The following is a 25,501-nucleotide window of genomic DNA, read 5'->3' as shown; positions in this document are numbered from 1 at the left end:
AAGGGAAGGAGAGGAAAACAATGAATAGAAAGAGAAAAAAAATTAAAGATTAAATCTTTCTGCAGGTTTTGCTGCCCTTCTAGACTTTCTCAGGGGCACCTTATCTGGGCTCTGACCAACTGCTTGATAAGTTATATTGATTTTGGTTCCATCTTCTACTGTATTCTATTGTGGTGAGGTCTGATGTTCCTCTGGTGGGTCCTCTTGGTTACCATGTAGAACTTCATCAGGAGTGCTGGGTAACTGAGTATGGTTCCTCCTCACAATGGCACCTCCCACTGATAGTACTTCAAAAGATCTTACAGACACTTCCTGAAGCACAGCGCCTCTACAATTCCACTCACCTCGCTCTGCTTTTAAAAATTATGACTTTTTCCTCTTCTTTCAGTGGAGGTAAACATTTTCCTGAGCAGTTATAATACTAATTTTGGTGCTGCTTTAACTGATAAATTTTATTGTGTAACAGATGACTGGATTGTGTTCTGTACTTTTGGAACTAATGTTTGTAACTATCGACCGATGAGAAGCTTTGCTGGAGACTTCCCACACTTTACATGTGTTGCCCTGTATGCTAGCAGTACAAAATATGGTTCTTCATTATTTTCTGCTGCTTTCTTTTTAATTTGAATACCTTTTTCTGCCTTCCCATTAGCCTGTGGAGAATGTGGACTGATAGTGCCATGCTCAAACTCACACTGACAGCCAAACTGTGCAAACTCTTTACTGGCATATTGTTGGCCACTACCAGAGACTCTCACATTTGGCTATGCCATACCAATCACCCACATTGTAGTGTGAGTAGAAAGGAGTGTGATTTCTGATGGACTAGTAGAAGTCTTTACCTTCAAAGTAAAACAAATCTATTCCTACTTTCTCCAAGGGCTGTTTAGGTGTATCCATAATCATTGGCTCTTTTTGTTGTCTGTTTTTATGTTTAAGGCATGTTGCACAGTACCAATCATATTTTTGATGTTCAAACGAATTCCTTCCCAGAACACAGATTGTCTTGCCAGACACTTAGTTTTATTAATGCCTAAATGTTCTTCTGCAGGATTTCTTTTGTCAGTGAGGTTGGAATAACAATCTGCTTACCATTCAACAGAAGCTCTTCTACCACTAGTAATGTGACCCTAAGGAAATACAGTAATTCTGCGGGCAGGCTTGTTTTGGCCAGTCACATTGCATTAGCCTTTTGCAAATACTTATCTGTAGTGGTTTCCATTCTTATTGTTTGTCTTACAGTTGTCCTAACAGGAATGGCTTCCAAAACTATATGAACCTGACTAGTGATTTTTCTAGTTCTTGTGAGCCTACAGACTGTGACCTTCCACGTGTTGCTCTAGATAAAGTATCTGCAACAATCAGGTACTTCCCAGGTTTATAAGACATTCCACAATTGTACTGGTGTAGTTTCATCATCATCCTCTGTATATGTGGTGTCGTCATTCACGTGATTTTGGCTAATAGTGATATGTGACTTATAATCAGTTTCTGATTCAACAAATGGTAATCCAAAAATGTAAAAGTGGAACTTCTCACATCCAAACACAACACCCAGGCACTCTTTTTGAATTTGGCTATATCGTGTTTCAGTTTCTGTCAGTGCCCTTGCTGCAAGCCACAAGTCTCCAACTTTCTTGATATTCTTGAAGAAAATAGCCCGTAAACCATCTTTAGATGAATCTGTGAATATCCATGTTTTTCTGCTGGGGTAAAAGAAAACCAGTACTGGCTCTGTAGTAAGTATGTCTTTTAATTTTTACCATTCTTCATTGCGTACTTTTTGCCATGACCACTTATTTTTTGACTGAAGTAGATCTTTTAGGGCAATTGTCTTATAGGATAAGTTTGGCACAAATTTAATTAAGTAATTAGCCATGGGTAATGCTCACTGTATAGCTATCTTATTATTTATTTGGCTTTGGCATGTCTTTAATTGATTTTATTTCATTACTCTCTGGTTGTACCCCAGCAATTATCAGCCTATCTCTGAGAAATATGACATCCTGTCTGGCAAACTGACATTCCTCTGTATATAATTTAAGACCATATTGTTGTACTCTTCAAAGAACTCTGCAATCCCTCTCATTTAACTTTGCTCTGGTCTTTGCCCAGATAATCACATCATTAATACCTATCCTCACTCCCTCAAGACATCCAAAAATTGTTTCCATTACTACATAGAAAATCTCCAGTGCCCACCAAGTCCTAGGTGAGAGGCACTGATAACTATAAAGTCCAAAGGATGTATTAAAGTTACATAACTCTGCACTATTGCTATCAGGCTGCAGCTGCCAAAAGCCATGTGATGCATCTAATTTAGTGAACCACTTCGCTCCTGTCATCTCACTGAGGATGTCATCCCTATTTGGCATTTAATAATGTTCTGCTCAATACACTTTGATTTAGATCTTTTGGATCCATACAGGGCTCCATCTGGTTTTTTTAATACAGACCATGGAGTTCACCCATCCAGTTGCTCCTTATGTTGACCATATGACTTTAAGTGCCAACATTCTATTTAATTCATGCCATAATTCCTGCCTGAGTGGTACGGGTATCCTTCTTGGGGCATGAACAACTGGCTTTGCTATAATTTTTAATTGAATGCTATGTGTAAAAGGTATAGCTCCAATTCCATCAAATACGCAGGATATAATATTTCTCACTATTGTGTATGTTTAATTCGTTCCTCACTACCTTCTGGTGAGGACTGCAAGAATTAGCACTTGCTTTCAGCCTAATCTGAAATAGCTAATACATGCTTCACTATTCCCATATCCTCACAAGCTTAATTGCCCAACAATGATTCTTTACCTTTTGGCACTTTTTTATGTTTTTGTATTGTACCTGCAGTTTACATACACCTTGTGCCACAGTCACCAGGCCATTATATGCTTTAATGCCAACTTCATTTTTTTCTATACTTGATTTGTCCAGAAAATTAATGTAATCTTTTCATGTTGCCAAAATTGCCATTGCACCTGTGTCTAGTTTCAAATTTAGAACAGTGTCATGATGCAGACCTAAATTACTTGACAACTAAAAAAATAAGGTGTATAACTAGACCAAGAGATAAAACCAGACCATCCACCAGGGGCACCTGTAATAGAAACTTAGTTCAAATTCAAACAAAAAATATTTCACCAGTTCAGAAAGACGTATGCAGTTTTAAATGCTGCTTCTTGAACATGCTCTCTTTTGAAAGTAAAGCTGTTTTGATAAATGATATTATATTAAGTACAAAATCTGATCTGTGTCTTCTCACAGAAACCTGGCTTAGTAAATCTGACAGTGTTCCCCTAGCTGAGGCGTCACCAGATGGATAAATATTCCTTCATAAATCTAGAGATTCTGGTCAAAGAGGAGGCTGTGACGATGTGGGTTCAGGCTCCACACTCCCTTTGATGTTTGGAAGCACTTGAACCCAACACCGTCGATAATGTTGCCGAGTGAGCTAGTCAGTGTAGGCAATAAACAATCAAGCAAGGGGATGGTTAAAAAAAAAGTGCATAGTGCTTTTATTTAAAAGAAACAATCAAAAACAAAACAGTGTTCCATGTAAAGTGCAGTTCTTTCTTCAATAAATAATCCAATAAAAGGTGGAGGTTAAAACCAATAGAAAAACAATCCTTTAAAACGAGAGGTTAAAATCTTCTTTAGGAAGCAGTTCTTAAAACAACAAGTCCGGTGCTTTTCTGGTAGCGTCTCACCTGCTTATCCTGTTAGGGCTTAGCAGCAGGCAAGACGTTCTTTGCAGCTGCCCTCCTCTTACACACACGCGAGACTGGAGACCTCCCGATCCCTGGCTTCGGTCTGGCACTCATCCCAGTCCCTGAGACTTAGTTTCCACCAATGGCCAGGACGCACACGTTGGGGACTCCAACCACCAAGCCTCCCGACTACCGCTGTCTTTCCGCGGCCTTCAGCGGCTCGTCGCTTTCACCTAGTCACTCCAGCTACATAATCGCTCAGCGGGAGCGACATCCAACTCACACGCCTGGGTGTAGGCCCAATACCCCAGGCCCTCGCAGCTGCCCATGAGCGCTCGTTCGCCCTTCGCGGCTCTCTCTCTCACCGACCTGCTCCCTCGATCACTCCCAGTAACCTCCGTCCTCTTTCGTTTCGTTCTTTTCTTTCGATCTTGTTCTTTTTTCATCCCTAAAACCGACTTGCACTTCTTTTTTATAACGCGAGGGGCCATAGCAAATTAGCCACAGGAGCAATCACACATGTGGGCAGTCCCTCACCTGTGCACTCGGTGAGAAACGGCCACACTGCGGATCGTCCCGCGGCCGCTACGGTCCAATGCCCCCTCGCTAAACTGCCGCGAGAGCGGTAATTATTTATTTAAAAGAAATGGCCTTTACTCAACGAGCTGTGGACCCATAACACCACAGAGGCCTTGGAATGATTTATTGTGACAAAATGCAAACCGCTTCAAAAAATTTAGGCGACTTCACATCCTTTGTAGTACTAGACTATAGACCACCAGGGCCATATTCATTGTTCATAACTGAATTTGGCAAAATTTTATGTGATTTGGCAATCAATTTTGATCATGTAGTGTTGATAGTGGATTTTAATATACACATTGATGTGGAAACTGACACTTCTAGCAAATGTTTTACTCATTTCTTAAATTTAGTAGGATTTTTACAGATTTGTCGAAGGTCCAACTCATAATCATAACCACATATTAGATTTAATTATAACTTACAAACTTGAAATTCAAAATTTAAATATTATTCCATTAAATGTAGTTATTTCTGATCAGTACTTAATTACATTTGATTTGGTTCTGCACTTACCAATACACTCACAGATTAAAACAAAGCAAGTGCGACATCTAGATTGTAATCCTGCTTCAAAATTTATAGACACTTGTAAATCAAGTGTAATTTTGGAAAACTGTATAGATCAGTTAACGTCAAATATAAAAATGGAAAACAATTTAGACCAGCTAACATCAAATTATAATGTGACCTTAAGGGATGCTCTGGACGTAGTGGCTCCCCTTAAAACAAAAATGATCAAAGAACACAGAACCTCTCCCTGGTTTAATGAGTGCACTTGAGCTCTTAAATTAGAGTTTCGAAAACTGGAAGGCAGATGGAGAACAACAAAGGCACATGTCTTCGAAATTGCATAGACCGAGAGTATTAAAAAATATAAAAAAGCTCTCTTTAAGCTTGCTCAGACTACTACTCTAAAATAATAACAATAATAAAAATCCATGGGTACTGTTTAGAACAGTGGCTAAATTAACAGAGGGAACTTTCATTGGATTGGCTGGTCCAGCGCGGACTCAGCTGTGGAATGGCCAATAGGGGAAGGCAGCTTGATGGCCAAAATCTCCAGGACTCTGAACAAATCCAAATCGTATTATGGAATATTATCTACTGTAGCATTCCGCTCTTTACTTGTAATACTTCTATTGCATTACTTATATTCTGTTCTGTGTATTATATTGTATATACAACTCATTTTTGGCACCCACTGCACACCCAGCCTACCTGGAAAGGGGGTATCTCATTGAACTGCCTTTCCCAAGGTTTCTTCCATTTTTTTCCCTAAAACTTTTTTTTTAAATGGTAAGAATATAAAGTGTAACATTTTAGACAAACAATGAGTTTTGTTAATTATAAAAAAAATACCATAACTACTAAAGATGTTGTTTCTTTTTTGTATGGGTAATATGTTCAAAATAATTCACAAATAAATTAAAATAAAACAGTGTCAAAATATATTAATAAACAAATTGAGAAGCATTGGCCTTTAGGAAATTTCGAAAACTTGTGAGCGGACATTTATCTTATCTCAGTATTTGTATTTAATTAGGGCACCAATTATTTTATGTTGGCTTTGCAGACATTTTGTAGCCACTGTCACACAGTAGTAGATTAAGTAAACATTACCGATTGTATGAATAGTGCAAATGCAAGTAGTTTTTTCTTAAAACTCAAATTTAAGAATATGTTCCTTTATAAATTATGCTATCTTCCATCCATCCATTCATTGTCCAACCTGCAATATCCTAACTACAGGGTCACGTGGGTCTGCTGGAGCCAATCACAGCCAACACAATTCGCAAGGCAGGAAAAAACCCCAGGCAGGGCGCCAGCCCACCGCAGTTATGTTATCTTTTTATTTCAAAATAAGACACATTTACAAGATAAAAACAAATATTTGATGAAGTCAAAATTAAAATTTATAGTTACTATTTTTTATTATTAATAGGATGTAGCAAGAATTAAAGCTATAACATTACAAAATACAAGGTAGCCCAATTCAATGTGTTTGTATTTGATGTGTACTTTAATCTACAAGCCAGGAGCATTGCATAAAATTACAAATATACTGAAAATATGCTCACAATGAAATTAAATGCAGAAAAAATCAATGCATTTTGTGTGTAAAAATATACAAATACATGCATCAATACATTGTTTTGTGATTTTATATCTTGAATAATTTTAGACTAGTGTTGATTGGCAAAATATTCACAGAAAATACATTTTATTCTTAGGTGAACATGATTGGCAAATATTTTTCTGAAAATTAGTTGCAGCTGGCTCAGACAAACTGTTTTTCTTAGTGCCCCATGATGCTTTGCGAGACCAGTTTGACATCATGTCGACTTTCACGCATACATATTGGATGCGTACTCCACCTAACATTTAATATCGTTGCCCAATCTGCTTCATACATGATTGGCACCCGTGTGTAAAAAAAAAGCGCAGTACTTTCATTTGAGGGCTACATTTGATGATTATAATGTAAATATTATGTGTAAACCCACCAAATATCTGACACTAACTCCTGTGTGCTCACTCACACGCGACCGAGTCCCATGTCTAATTTGCTATGCTGTCAAAATGCATGTGCAATTAGACTGGGACCGCAGTTGAAGTAAACCTTAAGGGAACCCAACCTCTCTCTCTCCACATGACATACTGTAAAATAATAACAATGCAAGATTTATTACTGCTTACACAGCATTTCTATATTTTTGATGGAAAAAGTGTGAAAGATATGCACAGATTGATTGCAAACAACAGAATGAGCCAGTCTTATGCCGTTGCTTCATGACACAGCCAATTACTGCCCTGAAGATTTTTTCTTTACTTTTTGCTAGTTTCTGGTCAGTTTTTGTATTTTGTATGTGGCTGTCAGTATGCCTGCATCTTTGTTGTTTGAGGCATAGGCACATTGGCTGGCACTGCTGTTCTACAGCTCATGTCATATTAGTCAATTCAACACAGATGGCAGATGCTTTCCTTGGGCTCAGGAACACATAAAAGACCATTGCACCTTTATAATACATTCTAAACTAGTTTATTTCCAGCTTGACTTCAAAGCATATTCCTGAAAAGTTTGGTGATTTTACAGGACGCACGCTGAAACAAACTCCAAGGGGTTTTACTCATCGCTAGTAAAGAGAATTTTTAAAATAATTTAATGGTTACCTTTGAACAAAATCAAAACGTAACTTTTCTCGCTTTCAGACATACAGAGACCACCTGCAAAGTCATAAGATAATTCGTCAAAAAGATAATTTGATTTTTCGTGTGTCATTTAATGTGAAGAAATCTGTGCTCTCTTGCTAGCCCTCAGCAGATCACTCTGTATAAGCAGGGCAGAAAGTCTTCATAGCTGGATCACAGTGCTGACGACGAGTAAAAATTTTCTGGGCCCTTTGCAAACTTTTTGATGCTTGAACGCTATCTTCTTTGCTAGTCTGCAACATTCAGACTTTACTTTCATTTGCAAATTATTCACAATACTCACCTTTAAGATTACAATTAAAAAAATGAATACGAGGCTCCAAAGCATCTGTTACTATGCTGTCCTCTTCCTCAGGTCTATATTTTCTGCCCATAGCCCAAACTGCAGGCCATGCACCAATGCTACCCTGTCCTCTTCCCCATACTTTTTCCTGGCCAGAGGCTAAACCCTCTGATTGATGAGACTGCATGCTGTATTAATTGCTTCAACTCCGGGGCACTGCATTAAGCCACAAACATACAGAGCTGCTCAAATCTTTTACAGAAATAATACAATGTTTGATTCACTTCTTAATCAGTTCTTGATATAAAATTACCTGATTTACACTCTGTGAAGCTGAGAAAGAGTCTAAACAAATAATCACAGTATTTAAACAAGTTCTTTTCCATTCCATTCTAATTCTACTGCAAACCCCAAACAGAACTTAATTATGCTTAATCATTTGTATGCCCTTTAATTTTATTCCAGCACATTAACAGCAACTGTAATCTGTAATATTTAAAGATATCTGTCTTATTTCAACAGGTATAACTGATGCAGGTAAAGATTTCACAGCACAACAGTATATTCATTAATTAACATAACAGTAATGGCTTTATGGTTCATTTGCAGCATTTCAAGATGCTGAGAAATGAATCCATTCTTTTGTTTTCAGTCAACTAGATTACTGTAACACTCTCCTCTCAGGACTATCCAATAAAGACATAAATCGATTAAAACTAGTGCAGAATGAACCTGCTAGAATCTCAACTAGGAAAAGAAAATTCGAGCACATCTCTCCAGTTTTGATGTCACTGCATTGGTTACCTGTGTCATTTAGAATTGACTATAAAATCCTGCTTATAGTTTCAAAGCCTCAAATAATCTCACTCCAGTTTATATTTCAGAATGCCTTTCACCTTACACTCCAAATCGTAACCTTACGTTTTCAAATGAGTGTCTGCTTATAATTCCGAGGGCTAAACTTAAAAGAAGTGGTGAGGTGGCCTTCTGCTGTTATGCACCTAAAATCTGGAATAGCTTGTCTATAGGAATTCGCCAGGCTAATGCAGTGGAGCACTATAAAAAACTGCTGAAAATACATTACTTTAACATGGCTTTCTCATAGCTTCATCGTAGTTTAATACTGATGTTCTGTATATTCAATTAATTATCATTATTATTCATGGTATTCATAGTCAAAATCCGTACTAACCCTACTTTCTCTTCTGTTCTTTTTCCGGTTTTCTGGGGTGGCGACCTTTGCCACCACCACCTGATCAAAGCACTGTGATGTCCCTACATTGCTGGATTAAAGGCCAGAAGTCCACATGACCGTCAACATCAAGTTCTTCCATGAGATTACTGAATACCATGAGGACTGATTGAGGTCAATGATGTTAGGTAGAATGCCTAGAGGGGGCTGAATGGTCTCGTGGCATGGAACCCTCACAGATTTTAATTATTTCTCCAGCCGTGTGGAGTTTTTTTTGTTTTTTCTATCCTCCCTGGCCACCAGACCTTACTTTTATTCTATGTTAATTAGTGTTTCCTTATTTTAATTCTTATTTATTTTGTCTTTTTTCCTTCATCATGTAAAGCACTTTGAGCTGAATTATTTGTATGAAAATGTGCGATAGAACTAAATGTTGTTGTTGTTGTATTTGTGTATGCATATATTGTGATGATCAAAAACTGTCAAGGAATTGAAGTTATTCCAATATAGAAATAATAATAATAATTCATTACATTTATATAGCGCTTTTCTCAGAACTCAAAGCGCTATCCACACAGGATAGGAATCATTTTAACACAGTACAGTAAAAATCACTAATAATATCACTACACTGAATGTCTGTGACATACTGTTAAAAGAGAAATAGCTTTATTTAGGAAAAATATGTCAATGATAATATTCATGCCTTACTGTATTAATTGCATACATTGTGCTGATGTAATTGCATATACTGTTTGTTTGAAATGTCTCAAGTGAACTAAGAAAGGTTAACATTAGTCAGTTTTATGAATATGATTAGCATCTCATTAAATACACTTCCATTCCCTATATAAAATAGCTTGTTAAATATGAACCAGTAAAGAAGGCAGAATGGAATTTCAAGAACTTTAACAACAAGAATTTCAAAACTCTTTGTAGAATATTTTTTGGATCAGTAAAGAAAGCTTAATTTTTTACTTACAAGCAGAGCTGTACTCTTGCATGCCAGAAACAAAATAAATTCTTATTACTTTTTCATTTCTTTAAGGCTACATTGTAAAAATAATATTTCAAAGGTTGGAGTAATCTTCACATGAGAGACTTCTATATAACTATTTTCTTAATGCATAAGCTTATCAAAAAGCAGTAAGTACACAGTCTAAATTATTACAATTTTCAGTGATTGTTTTTTAGTTTTAGAAATTGCAACAATGTGCCTGAATGATTTTGTTTCAAAAGTTTATAGTGTGTTCAAAAGAAAACAATTTCAAAAATATTTGAACAATTGTCCTTTTTCTGATATTATTGTGCACATTTGTTGTTTCAGAAACTGATGAAGGCTAAATACTGGAGAAGCATAAAGATACTGTATGTATGTATTGTTTAGGATATCTTACCTTAAATGTCATTGTGTAACTTTTGAGCATGTTGAAGGCACAGATTATACTAATGTGTTGTGAATACTATATTATCTATTAAAAGGACATAATAAATAGTACATTATTCAAATTTCCATACAATTATTTAGAAGCATTGATATAAATACTGTATTCAGGAGAACTGTAAATTAATAGAAAATATCAAAAAAAAATTTCCTAGAAAAATTTCTATTACACTGAATGCAAAAGTCAAGAATCTGCTTGTGATGAGTTCTCAGAGTTTAAAAAGTTCTGCAAATAATACATTTGTTCGTCCAGAAATGTTTTACATAAGAGGCTTAAAGGAGATGTCCTTTGCTAACTGTTTTTATATTTTTTTATTTATTATGTATATTTTTGCACTTTTTTCAAATATATTTGTTATTATATTAATATATTTGGATCAAAGTCTTCACAATCCAAAATATCTTGCTGTTGTTCACTTGGCATTAGTTGATTTAGGCACAACTACAGCTGTCATTCCTAAACTGATAGAAATGTTTCTTTTTAACTCCAATATTATTTCATATAAAGCGTGTTTAGCTGATATGTTTTTTGTTCATTTCTTTAGTGCAATGCAGTCACTTTCACTGGTAATATTAGCTTATGACCGCTTTCTTGCCATATGCTTCCCTCTTCAGTATCACAGCATTAACACTAACAGCAGGATGGTAGGAATCATAATGTCACTCTGGATGTTTACTGCAGTCTGTTTATCCATTATTGTGCTTCTAATCACAAGACTCAGCTTCTGCCAGTCCACAGTGGTAAACAGTTATTTTTGTGATCATGGACCCGTGTACTTCTTAGCCTGTAATGACATTTACCCAAACGAAACGATGGGTTGGTTTGGTACAGTTGTGTTTCTTATAATACCATTATGCCTCATTCTCTGTTCTTATATATTCATTGGTGTTACACTGTTTAAAATGACAACTGATGGAAAGCAAAAAGCACTAAAAACCTGCATTTCACACATCATCTTGGTTGTAATATTTTATTTTCCTCGGACAATTACGTATATTTTGTCACAGTTTCTTGATTCCAATATAAGAATTCTTAATAACTCTCTGTCTGCTACAATTCCATCAATGCTGAACCCCATTATTTACACACTAAAAACTGATGAGATGAAGACAGCTATGAAGAAAGTACTCAAAATCAAGTTTCTGGCATAGTAATTGTGTTATTACATTATAGAGGATAAGACAATTACAAGTTATAACTAATAAAGTAAATTCAAATTTATCTGTGCAGATGTCATTGTTTTGTTTACTAAGTTTTGGTATATGATTAAATACTCACTTATTTCAAGAACTGTTTTTTTTCCTTGTGAACAGTTTTGTAATTTTGTAGCCTTTGTCATAGACTAGTAGATGAAATAAGCATTACTTAATTGATTGTATGAACAGTGGAAATTTGAGTGCTTTTTTCTTAAAAGTGATAATTAAGAATGTAAAATTAAGAATGTTTCCCTTTCTACATAAATGTATTTTATCTCTTTGTTTTGATACAAGAAGCATGTATTAGATATTCAACATGTTTTACATGGAGGAAAATTAATTTGTGAAGTTAACATTTTATTAACAAATTGATTAAACATTACAAATTAAATTTGCAACATTAAATAAGGCGGAATTAATTTTTGTACTTGATGTGTACTTGAGTAGTCTTGAGTACTGCACAAAATTACAAATATAGTTAAATCATTACACAAAATAAAATGCAGAAAAAATAATTGCAGTATTTATGTAGAACCTGTCTTTCAGACAGAGAACACCAAATAATTAAAATATTCATTGTATTTGGTTAAATTTATTTAACTTTTTTCCCATTATGTAAATGGAAAATGTAAATAAATTCCACTGTTTTTAAAAACTGCAGCATTCTTTCTGATTGTGCATGGCCTGTTTATTCATAGAGAAGAACTAAAAATACATTGGTGGCAATGGCCTGTCTAATCTCTATACCATCATGGCATACACCCTCCTCTATAAGAGCAGAAAGGAACTTTGACATTTATAACTTTAATTGTTTTAATGTTTTATAGCATTTCACATACAACTGTCCCAACTTTTACATCCCTGAAATGAAAATCTAATTCCTCCTGATGATTTCTGAAGACAATGACCATACATATTATATTGGTTTTCACCACATTGTGGGTTTACTTTTCTGCTGTGCTGTACTGCTCTTTGGAGTGCATGAACAAATATCTCCCTTCACCCAATAAGCATCCTCCATCAAATTTGCTGTTTGTTCCTTTCTGACAGAGTTATGAATTGGTCAGAATTATGACCCACTTTTGTTTGTTATCGTTATCCTGAGTTCTGTAAGCTATTTATCATTGCAGGTTGAAGGAATACTCTAACATTCAGATATTACCATTTTAAAGCCCTTTTATCCTACCTAACTAGTGGTGACAAATTTTACACAACACATACTGTATAGACACAACAGTTCCAGAATATGAAACTAAGCTAAATTTATGAGTAGTGCCCTCTACTGTACATTTTACTAAATATCTTAATATGTGCCTTTCTGTTATTAAAATTTCATCAACCTTATTAATGTTGCTCTTCAACAATATAATTCAGGAACACATTATTCATTTTCATCTCTGTGCTTGTTGTGGAGTAATCTTCAGAACAAACGAGCAGTCTTCAGAAAGGCAGTCACAATTTAGACTTTATTGCACAGCATAAAAAACAATTGCAGAGCAAATAAAGCCATCTCAGTTCATGAAGTGAGCCCCGAGTGTTCGGTGAGCCCCAAACATCAAGTCAAGTCAAGTCAAGTCATGTAGAGCTTTATTGTCATCCTAACAATATACTTACAGTACACAGTTGGACGAAATATCGTCCTCCAGAGTCAAAAGGTGCAATACACACACACACACACATATATATATATATATATATAAAACTATAGTAAACTATAACTATAACTATAAATATAACTATAAAAAAAAGAAAAAATAATACAGTGTTATGTAGTGCTATGTAATCCAGAGAGGGTAAGGAGTAAACAGTCCAGTGTGGAGGAGGGCAGCATGGTGTTCAGGAGCCGGACTTTCTGAGGAAAGAAACTATTGCACAATCTAGCAGACCTGCTCCTGATGCTGCAGAGTCGTCTTCCAGTTGGAATTGGAGGAAAAAGTTGATGGGAGGGGTGGGGGGGATCAGCCATGATGCTAGTGGCTTTATGAAGGCAGCGTGAGGTGTAGATCTCCTGCAGACTGGGTAGTGAACTGCCATTAATGCGCTCAGCGGCACAATCCTCTGAAGGGCTTTGCGGTTGGAGGCATGGCAGTTTCCATACCAGACTGTGATGCAGCTGGTCAGGACGCTCTCTATGGTGCCTCTGTAGAAGGTGGTAAGTATGGGTTTGGGGAGGTGCACCTTCTTCAGTCGTCGCAGGAAGTAGAGACGCTGCTGGGCTCTTTTTGTAAGATAGGTAGTGTTTTTGGTCCAGGACATGTCCTCTGTGATGTGAACACCGAGGAACTTGGTGCTCTTCACTCTCTCTACTATGACGCCATCAATGCTGAGTGGAAGATGGTCAGCCTTGGTCTTCCTGAAGTCAACAATCAACTCTTTTGTCTTTTCAACATTAAGAGACAGATTATTGTCTTTGCACCAAAGTGCCAGCCGTTCCACCTCTTCTCTGTACACCGCATCATTGTCGTTCTCGATGAGTCCCACTACTGTAGTATCATCGGCGAACTTGATAATGTGGTTCGTGTCAGAGTTGGAAGTGCAATCATGGGTCAGCAGCGTGAAGAGTAGCGGGCTCAGCACACAACCCTGGGGGGCACCTGTGCTCAGTGTGATGGTGTTAGATCTTAAATTCCCAATCTGTACTGTTTGGGGTCTTTCAGTGAGAAAGTCCAGAATCCAGTTGCAGGTGGAGGTGTTAAGTCCAAGCAGATTCAGCTTATTGATCAGCTGCCTGGGGATGATAGTATTGAATGCTGAGCTGAAGTCAATGAACAGCATTCTTACATGTGCATTGCGGTGATCCAGGTGTGACAGAGTCAGATGGAGTGCCATTGAAATTGCATCGTCAGTTGATCGGTTTGATTGATATGCAAACTGTAAAGGGTCCAGTTTGGGGGGCAGCTGGTTCTTTATGTGGCTCAAGACTAACCGCTCAAAGCACTTCATAATGATTGAAGTAAGTGCCACTGGGTGGTAGTCATTGAGTTCCAAAGCTGTGGCTGTCTTTGGGACAGGTCTGATGATGGTATTTTTAAAACATTGTGGCACAACAGCTTGGCTCAGGGAGATATTGAAGATGTCCACTAGGACATCAGTCAGCTGGTCAGCACAGACTCTGAGCACACATCCAGGTATGTTATTTGGTCCAGCCGCTTTGTGTGGGTTGACCTTGGTGAGAGTCCTTCTCACACTAGCAGCAGACAGGGACAGGACTTGATTGTCTGGCGAGGGGGTGGTCTTCCATGCTGGTTTGTTGTTCTGTGTCTCAAACCTGGCATAGAAGGTGTTAAGAGCGTCTGGAAGAGAGGGTTCATTAACACACATACGCGGTGTGGCCTTATAATCCGTGATGGTTTGGATGCCCCGCCACATTTGCCGAGAATCTCTTGAGCAGGCGAAGTGATCACTAATATATTTGATATCTAAGCTTTCACTTTTATTTATTACTAGCAAAATACCCACGCTTCGCAGCGGAGAAGTAGTGTGTTAAAGAAGCAATGAAAAAGAAAAGGAAACATTTTGAAAATAACGTAACACGATTGTCAATGTAATTGTTTTGTCACTGTTGTGAGTGATGAGTGTTGCTGTCATATATATATATATATATATATATATATATATATATTTACACACATAAACATATATATATATACATATCTATACATATACACATAAATATACACACACACATATATACATACATATATATATATCTACATATATACACACACAAATACATATATATATATATACATACACACACACACATATATAAACATATATACATATACGTACATATCTACATATATACACACACAGCTATTTCGTATCAGTGCAATACGCTGCTTGTTAAAACGGATAACTCCGCTCTTACGTGCAAGTCTGCGTGGATATTATGAACTATAGTATTTGTTCAAGTTCTATTTAAATTTTAAATAGAAGGAATTTTTATTTAGTCGACAGAAATATCTTTGGTAGGAATGGTAAAACAGACAGGAATATTATTCTGAATAAATCAACTCAAACCTTAAACAACTTATAATATTTTGCTCTCCATAAAAATATATCCTGTCTAAATTATACAAGTTAGAAATAAAGTAAACGTTAAAAGAACAAACATTCAAATTTCTTTTCTCTTATGTAATTTTATATAAAAATAAACTTAGATTTTAAATATCCCAAAAGATTTTGCTCTCCATAAAAATATATCCTGTCAAAATTATACAAATTCAAATATGAACATGCTGCATAACAAAACCTAGAAATATAAATAAAATGTGTTCCTTTCAGCAATAACAAATCAAATCATTCAGTTGTCTTTGCTCATATGTCATTTTAGAGCTGGACGCCTGGCATCTTTTTTTGGCAACAGGTTTGTTTCTGTTTGGTGTGAGGTTCTGTGTTGTGGAGATTCTCAGGATGGATTGCAGGTGCTCATCAGTGAGGCGACTCCTGTGTGCTGTTTTGTTAGTCTTTATCACTGAGAAGAGCTTCTCACACAGATATGTGCTACCAAACATGCACAAGGTTCGAGCCGCATGTAGACGGACTTTTTGTTCTTCAAAGTCACCAAAGCGCCGTGCAAACTCAGTGCGCTCAGTTTATCAGCAAAGTGCGTATTTGGGAACACCGTAGTGACGACTTGGTTTAACATTACTTGGCAACAGGGAAAGTGGGGCAAATTGCACTGGTGCATTTGTGTCTCCCATAAAAGCAGCTTCACTTGAAATCACTTTGTGATTGTGCATGGGTAAAAACGTCCGCTGAAGTGTCAGATTCTTATTTAATTCTTCTGCTTTCTGTATCTTCTGCATTGCATTCAGGTTACCCTGATGTTTTGTCTCATAGTGCCGTCTTAGATTAAATTCTGTAATTACAGCCACATTAGCTCCACAAATGAGACACACGGGTTCAGTAAACATATACTCAGCCTCCCATCGGTTTTAAAGGCTCTATTTTCAGAATCAACTTTTCTCTTCAGCATCGTGTGAGCTAGCTTCGCAATAACTTGCAGCATCATAAGCTACACTTGATTAACGCGGTAAGTGTTCGGCAAGGCAGCTGAAGCGCTGAGATTATGGGATCTGTAGTTTATTGTGTTACCAGCGCTTCATATACCCGGGCCATTAATAACAATAATACAGTATATAAAATGATCTCGGATATAATTACACGCCCTGTGAGTTTGACACATATGGACTAAATAGAACTTGAAAAGATATATTTTTTCAAATGTGACAGCCTGCATGCCACAATAAGTCATCCTCCCCTCACTCTTACTTTTTTACCGTTCATCTAATGAATACACTGAGTATGGCTTTACCAAAACAATCATTGATTGCGAATAAAGTATCCATTATTCGAGTATGTAGATCGTGATATATATATACATATATATATACCCGCGTATCGCAGCGGAGAAGTAGTGTGTTAAAAAGCTAGAAAAGAAAAGGGAACATTTTAAAAATAACGTAACATGACTGTCAATATACAGTATTTGTTTTGTGAGTGTTACTGAGTGTTGCTGTCATCAAGGATTTGATTATCATTATTTCTTTCAATCAGGTTCGTATTTGTAGGATGTGTTGTGTTCAAGTTACATTCCGTGTTTGTCAATCGTTGTAAAGATGACAGGTTTCATTTATCGATTCGTTTCTTACTGCATCAATAAACAGCTCGTCTTCTTCTTTATCTGAGACCTGACACACTGCATGCACGGGTTTTTTTTACACTGTCTTCCTTTAGCGGGACATTGACTTTTTCCAACGTGTGCTTTGTTTCAGCAGTAGTTGGATTTATGAATATGCTTGTATGTACCAGACGCTTCATATTTTTTGCTGCCTTTTCAATTGTGTAATTCGGTTTTGTTCAGCGCTCTTTGGAACTGTTGCTTTTTATCTGTGCACTGCGTCAGTTCACGTGAGCCACTCGGTGTACATGCATCGAAGGTTCCCAGCTGTGCTGGTGCCATCTCGTGCTATGTCCATGGCTGTATTTAATGTTACCTTAGTCCTGGCACTTAAAACTTTCTCTCGCAGTTTCACTGAGTTTGTGTCAAACACCACCCTGACCATCTCATCTTCCTCTCCATAAGCACAGTCCTTCACCCGTGAATATTTAGTGGGAGTTTGCTATTGGATTGCCGCTGACGGACGGCCTTATATGGGCAGGCACTAAATTACAAACGCCAGCGGCAGCCTGTCTATGAACTTAATTTAAAGTGTAGGTTTACATCATGCTTTGTTTCCGAAGTAGCAGAACTCATGAATATGGTTGTATATGTCACTCGCTCGCTTCTTATTGTTTCGCTGCCTTCTCAATTATATAATGCATGTTTTCTTCAGTGCTTTTTTGAGGTCTTCCTGGTTTTCTATGTACTGCGTGATTACGTGGGAGGCGTGATGATGTCACACGAAACTCCGCCCCCACGGCGTTGAAGCTCATCTCCATTACAGTAAATGGAGAAAACTGCTTCCAGTTATGACCATTACGCGTAGAATTTCGATATAAAACCTGCCCAACTTTTGTAAGGAAGCTGTAAGGAATGAACCTGCCAAATTTCAGCCTTCCACCCACACGGGAAGTTGGAGAATTAGTGATGAGTCAGTGAGTGAGTCAGTGAGTCAGTGAGTGAGTGAGTGAGGGCTTTGCCTTTTATTAGTATAGATTATTTGTATATTACAGTTCTTATCACAAAATGCCCCCCTTTCACATTCGTTTCCCAACATCTACGGCACAGGGTTTTTTCATGATGCTGTCCCCACTCAGCACATTTTCCCATAACAGTCACCTGAAGCCTCATGCATAACGCCATGTGTAGAATTCGCACTATAACATGATGTAAGCACAAAAGCTGAAATGTGCTTACGCACAGAAAAATCCAGATGCAGGAATCTGTGCGTACTCCAACTTCCACGTTCTTCCGCTACATAAATCCCGGTCAGTGTGACAAGTAACACTCGTGCACGCGCCTTATGCCCCGCCCCAACTCCTCCCAGAATTACGCCTCTTTGAACATGCAAATCAATATAAATTGCCCTTAAGCTCAGCCTTTTGTGAAAAGACAAGTGGAGGCAAAGGAAAAACATACTATTTATTTAATTAAATCGTGGTATAATCAACAAAAGGAAGTTGATCGAGTGACATAGCGTGTTGGAAAAAATTGAAAGGCGAATCATAGCCCACTGTCTGAGTGTCATATGAAAGCTTATTAGGGTACAGAGAAAAAAATGGCACACAGTGGGGAAAAAAGCTCGAAATGTCAACTTCAATCTCGAAATTTCCACTTTAATCATGTAGTTTATTTTGTCATTAAAGTAGAACATCATAAACGTCATCTTAAAATCATTTAATCAGGTTCAAAAAATCACATCATAATTAAAGTAGCACGTTAAATGCTTTGTTTTGTATGTGATCTTCTATGTGCACTATGTGTGTGAATCACTACTTGCTTCTTAAACCAGCTCTCTTCCTCCGAATGGACACAGAATTCATTACATTTGTGATATTACAGCTTTCTGAATAACTAAAATACTGAGATGTATACGTGATATGATTTTCATGATGATTGGAGTTAAAGCACGTTATTAAACATGGGTTTCACAGCGCAGTAATTGTGCGCGACCTTGTATGAAATTATTTATTGCAGCAGTACTCATGGGTGGCTCTAGGCTTGTGGCGGCCCTGGGCAGAGAAAGAATCGGTGGCTCCTTCACCCGCCAATGTCAATATGGTATCTTATGCATAGTGGATGGCCACGTCCGTTGCGGACAGTGCATAGCCGCCTCGTGCTCATGACACAAGCATTTAACTTCTGTCGAAATTTGCTGCTGCGTATTTAGCTGTTTCGTTATTTTCTCTTTCTGTTTTGTATTCAAAATACAGTATATTGGAATAGCCACCCCTGCAGTTCTTGCTTTTCTTTCTCCAAGTAACCGATCGCCACACAATCAGCTCTGTAATAGATGTTAAGCCATCTGTAAGCTCAGAGCGCCGATTCTTCAAAACGTTTAAAGAACATTGAACTATCTGCATAGTACATGTTTAATTATTCTATCCTTCATGCCAGTCCCAGTGAAGAATATAGATTATTTAAATGAAGTTAAAGTTTTATCTGTATAATATAATAAACATATTTTGCTGCATATCATCTTTAAAATATTGTCATCATATGTAAATACGTGCTTTATAAAGTGGTTCAGGTTGTGCAATATTATAACTATAGTGCAAATTTACAGTGAGGTAATTGTACTTATAAGTACAAACAGTTCTACAAGGAGAAATTGATTGAGTGCGTTTATAATTCTTGAGATGAAACTGTTTCTGAACCACGAGGTCCGTACAGGAAAGGCTTTGAAACGTTTTGCCATGGCTGAGGTAGCGTGTGCTTGATGCTGTATACCACTAATTCTCTTTCTGATCAGCTGCTACTGTGATTCACACTCAGATACAGTTATATAAATACTCCGAGTGGTGCAGTGAGAGTAATATGGAAAAAGATGATCCGCTGTGGAAAAAGTTCTTACGCAACATTTCTGTGCATACGCAGCGTTTATACATGAGGCCCCTGGTGTTGCAGACATTCTCATAACAATATTCTTGCCCCTGTAGACATCCCCATAATAATCTTTTTCCCAGTAAACATTCTCAAAACAAAATTTCCTTCCCAGTTCATCTTCTCATAACAACTGCTTTGCTTGGGAGGACATATTTGCCACCAGGTGGTGAGCATCACCTGATTACCCCTCCCTTCATTCTCACTGCCTAATCCTGAGCTATTAAGATCAATGGCTTTTCAGTTAATCAGTTCTTAATGATTCCATTCTTAACAATTAAGCTGGGATCAGAAGGACCCATATATGAAAAGTGGACTGCCTCATTAATAATTCAATAACTGATTGGGTGTTGCACTAGTATCCTGTATGGCTAAGACTAACATAATAGGTAACTGCGCCAGTCATCGGCAGTGCACAGCTTCTTTGATAAGGGTCCAACTGTGAGCAACCTTGACATAGTGATTCATGTTTGAGAGAAAGAAAGAAAATAGACAAGCCTTTAATAATTGCTTCTTTAAGCTAACTAATGTGTGCTACTGTATATTATTGTTATTATCACTAAGATGGGTATATAAACTTAAATGCTACCTAAATTAAACATAAATGTGCTGCTAATATAAGAGTCTGTGGCTGAAGACAGCAGCACTGTTAAGTACCAACATGCAGCTGCCCACTGGTCTAGCAGAGGCCAGGCTGCTGCTTACTTCACAGGCACATGTGAAGGAAAAGTTCCCTAACTTTCAACAATCAACTCTTAAGCCCCAATATTGGTCAGATTAACTAATATCATAATGCATTGTATTTTAACTTCATTGTCTAAGGTATTGATGAGTCCTAATAAATCTAAATATCAAATTAGTGAGTATTCATTTCATTCTTGCCTATGTACACAGTTTGTTTAACCATCCATCAGTGAGAAGCTCAGCACCTTCATTCTCAAAACAAAATCTGCCCATTTGTTTCTTGAAAGAGCAAAATGACCTTAACTCACAGCTTGGCTCATAGAAACTCAAAACAAAGCAAGTGAAAAGGCAGCCAGGCAGGGCCTTTCTGACAAAATAAATGGTGTCCGTTTAAAGCTGCTACAAGCCTACACATTTCATAGTTAATAGCATTACAAGAAATGATAAAGTATATTTATCCTTTATCGAAATTATCAGTTGAAGATGCTTATCTTTATTTTTGTAGTACAGAAGAATTTCACTTAAGTGTGTAGTTTTTGAATATTTTTTAGTAATGAATATTTCTGCAAATAATTACATAGTGCCAAAGTGAATGTTCTCAATTCAAAATGATTGAACCTTTGTTTGAATAAACATACATGAAACTTAATGTTGTGGACTATGTCTGGCAGTTTATGCCGCCAAACCCCCAAGTCGCCAGAAATGAGCCCTCCCTGCAATATGGAGATGCTCCGAATTCCAGCAGGGCATCATGGACTTTGGAGTTGTAGTGCACAGCCCTGCTGGATAGTTGGGGCTGCCAGGGGACGCTGCAGGGAGACACAGAGACATTGGCTTTTTTTACAGCCCGGAAGTACTTGCCGGTCATGAGGACGGAAGGAATAAAGTGCTTCCGGGCTGACAAAGAAAAGAACAGTTTTTGATTTGACCCGGAAGGGCTAGGATGTCACATGCATTGCAGAGTAAGGAGCACTTCTGGGTCATGTACTATAAAACGACTATGGGAGCTCCCAGACGGCGAGCTGAGCTGGGTGGTAGGAGGGAAACGCGTCTGGGAGTCGGAGGATTGGTTATTGTTATTATTATTGTATTGTGTGTATTTATGAGTAGTGTAGAGTGTAGAGTGCTTGGTGCACATAATTATAATAATAAAAATAATTACTGTAGCACTTTTACCTGGTGTTTGGCGCGGTACCTGAGGGTTTGAGGGAGCAATAGTGCCCCCTACTGCTACAATGTTTACACCTAACAAAATAACAATAGAAAATGCTAAGTATAAATCTTAAGAATCACAGACACATCCAGTGCCTTATATATAAACTGCCTTTAAAAACTGTTAGAAATATTAGTTTGCATGCCTTGGCACACCTAATGGCTGAATCTTATTTGAAAGCTACATGTCAGTACGTGAAAAGTTTGGCTGCCCATTTTCTTCCATTTGTAGGTGCTGTCTCTAAGGGTGCAATCCTGCTCGACCGATGCTAGAGAAAAGAGAATGTCAAAAATGATTTGGAAAAACCCATGCCAGCTGTGTCTGAAGCTACAGCCTACAGAATGCAGTGTTGCTCAAAGTTGTTCTGAGCAGAATGATTACTGCCATATGTCTCTTCCAGCCTCAGAGACATGTCTCTTCCTATCAACCCACTATAAAATTGCAATATTTCTGTCATTAATTTGTCTAATTACAGTATGTTAGACTCAGTCTTAAGAGATTACTTTGTTGCACTGCAACCTTCATTTTGTCAAGTATACAGGGTGGATTCCTAAGTCTTTTTCTTGTTCTCGTGTCGTTCTTACACCATATTGTGATGATCAAAACTAGAGAGAAATTAATACAGTTAATCCAACACAGAATGTGAAATAATTTTAAATCATACTGCACTGAAAATCACATATAGTATTATCATATATGTAAACCAGTAATACCAGATAGAAACTGTCAAATGGATGACTGATAACCTTAAGCCCCACCTCCAATTTTTGAATTATGAAATGTACACCCCCACCTACTATGGTGGGTTGACTTCAGTCATGATTTATGACCTCTAAGCCTCTGTTTTTTGGGGGAATAGGCTTTGTAAACCATATCCATTGTCTTACTCCATTACTGACTCCCACACCCAGAAGGTATGCTTCATCTCCTCTAACAGCCTATAAGGTGCCCCCGTGTCGCTCCATATGGTGAGAGAACTTATTCTATATAAAAATCTATCATTTTAGTACAAACACTATGAAACACCCAGAATAGACACCCTTGTGAATGCTCCTAAGAAAATGAAAACAAGAACAATTTTCAGAATGTTTGAGCTAAGGAACCATTGATTCAGTTCTGCTTGGTATGATTTTAATTGTTCTTTGGGACAAGTACAATTAAAAGAAGCCATAGCTGAAGTGCCTGGTCATGAAGACTGTGGATTGTTTTAATGTCTTTCTGCCTGTCTTTCAAAAGACTGATATGTTTGCAGAAAATGCTGTCAATGATTTAAAAAATGAACATTCTATCAATGAGGCCACTGTACGTGCCTTTCCTAACATGGATGGCAACTCTTACTCAGTAATAATATAGCCGATGCCTTCTTAAAACACCATTTCTCTGAACCTGATACATCTCAAGTACCTTTGGGGTTTTACTGGGAATATAATATGGAAAAAGCAGATGAAGTGTCTGAACTGAATGTTCCTTTGATATTAAATATTTTTGCTTAGTTATAATAGCATATTGTGTTGAAATAACTGGTAAAGCATCTGAATTTTAATATTGCTTTTGAAAATTGTCAGTAAAGTACCATTGATTTTTAAAATGCTGACATTTTTCTTTTACAGTTGAAGATGTATGATTACATGAAAAAGTTTATTATAACCCTGCAAATCCTGGGGCCTCATGCATAATGTTGTGCATAGAATTCACACTAAAACATGGTGTACGGACAAAAGTGGAAATGTGCCTAAGCACAAACAAAATCCAGATGCATTAATCTGTGCATATGCCAACTTCCAAGTCCTTCCGCTACATAAATCCCAGTCAGCGTAAAAGGTAACACATGCGCCTGCCGTCACTCCCCAACTCCTCCCAGAATTGCGCCTCTTTGAATATGCAAATCAATATAAATATCCCTTAAGCTCAGCATTCTGTGAAAAGACAATGGCAAAAGCACAAGGGAAATAGAAGAATACGTCATAAAGTTCATCTTAAAATCATTTAATTTACTAGTTTCTCAGATCCCATCATAACTAAAGTAGCACATTAAATGCTTCTTTCTATGTGTTCTTTTATGTGCTGCATGTGTGTGAATCACTGTGTGCTTCTTAAACAGGCTTTCTCTTTTTCCGACAGGACCCAGAATACATTACATTCATGATATTACAGCTCTCTGAACAATTTAAATATTAAGATGTATACTTGATATCATTTTCATAATGATAGGAATTAAAGCATGTATTAAAAATGGGGACACAGTGGTGCAGTAGTAGCAATGACCTGGAGCCCTGTCTAGAGATTGTTCCTGCCTCCCACAAGATGCTTACTGCACCGTGCGTGACCTATGATTTACTACAGCAGTACTGTCTCTCTCAAACGAACTAACCTGCTATTCCTGTCCGTTTTCTTTCGCCAAGTAACCAATCGCCACATGATCAGCACTGTAATAGATGCAAAGCCATTTGTAAGCTTTTAACACCAATTCTTCAAAGCTTTTATGAAATATTGAAATATCTTTGTAGTACATGTTTTATTCTATTCATCTATCCATCCAGTTCTTGAAGCAGGAACAATTACTGAACGGGGATGCCAGCTCGTCGCTAATGCTGCGCCACCGTGTCCTCACATGTTTAATTATTAACAATATACATTATTTTAATGAAGTTTAGAACTTACCTGTAAAATGTAATAAACATGTTTTACTGCATTTCATCTTAAAAATGATATCAGGAGCTCCAAGAAGAAAGCGTTCTGAAATCTAAATCGACTTAGAAGCAAGTCGTCATCATATATAAATATGCGCTTGATAAAGATGCTATATCCCAATAATTATCTCCGCTTTCAACACAACCTGAACTTTCTGTTCAGCTACTGTAGAGCTGTGATTCCACACTCAGATACAGTAGGTTAGAATACACTGAGTTGTGCATTGAGAGTGACAATGCTAAAGCAGCTATGGTATTTGGAATAGTTTGGCCATTCCATGCATCATTGTATTGTTACAGGTTGATTACAATCAGATGGCTTAAACCTGTGTTTCCCAACCTCAGTCCTGGGGGCACACTGTGGCTGCAGGTTTTTGTTCCAACCAGCTTCTGTTTTTAATTGGATTACTGGGCTAATTAAGTGATGTGTTCTTTCCCAAGCTCTGTGTTTTGGGAACAACATAGAAATTAGAAAACTGTTTGTTAAAAATATATATATGTAAATATATATATATATACACATGTAGCCCCCTAATTCCGGTTGTGGGAGGTTTAATCTAAATTTAGGACTGCAATAATTTAATTTAAACCTTTTCTGGGAAGTGCCAAGAAGGAGACATCTTTTAACTTACCCTAAACATGTTTGGCTTGTGTAAGGATGCTGAAGTATACAGAGAAAACACACATGAACAAGGGAAGAATATGCAAACTCCACACAAGACAGGCCAGACCAGGATCT

General features: G+C 37.3%; 1 protein-coding gene across 1 annotated transcript; it reads left to right on the top strand.

Moving 5' to 3' along the window:
- The first annotated feature begins 10,628 nt into the window (after window positions 1–10,628).
- On the top strand, window positions 10,629–11,579 carry LOC120524606 (olfactory receptor 146-like). The gene has a single exon (XM_039746438.1). The coding sequence runs from the start codon at window positions 10,629–10,631 to the stop codon at window positions 11,577–11,579; it is 951 nt and encodes a 316-aa protein (XP_039602372.1).
- Window positions 11,580–25,501: the final 13,922 nt, after the last annotated feature.

The sequence above is a fragment of the Polypterus senegalus genome, chromosome 2 (genome assembly GCF_016835505.1).
Source record: "Polypterus senegalus isolate Bchr_013 chromosome 2, ASM1683550v1, whole genome shotgun sequence".
NCBI classification, from domain to species: domain Eukaryota; kingdom Metazoa; phylum Chordata; class Cladistia; order Polypteriformes; family Polypteridae; genus Polypterus; species Polypterus senegalus.
The sequence above is the reverse complement of the archived record's forward strand: the minus strand, read 5'-3'. Positions and strand labels throughout refer to the sequence as shown.

Excerpts from the sequence above, each read along its gene's own strand:
- LOC120524606 (XM_039746438.1), top strand. The coding sequence starts at position 10,629 with ATGAGTTCTCAGAGTTTAAAAAGTTCTGCAAATAATACATTTGTTCGT.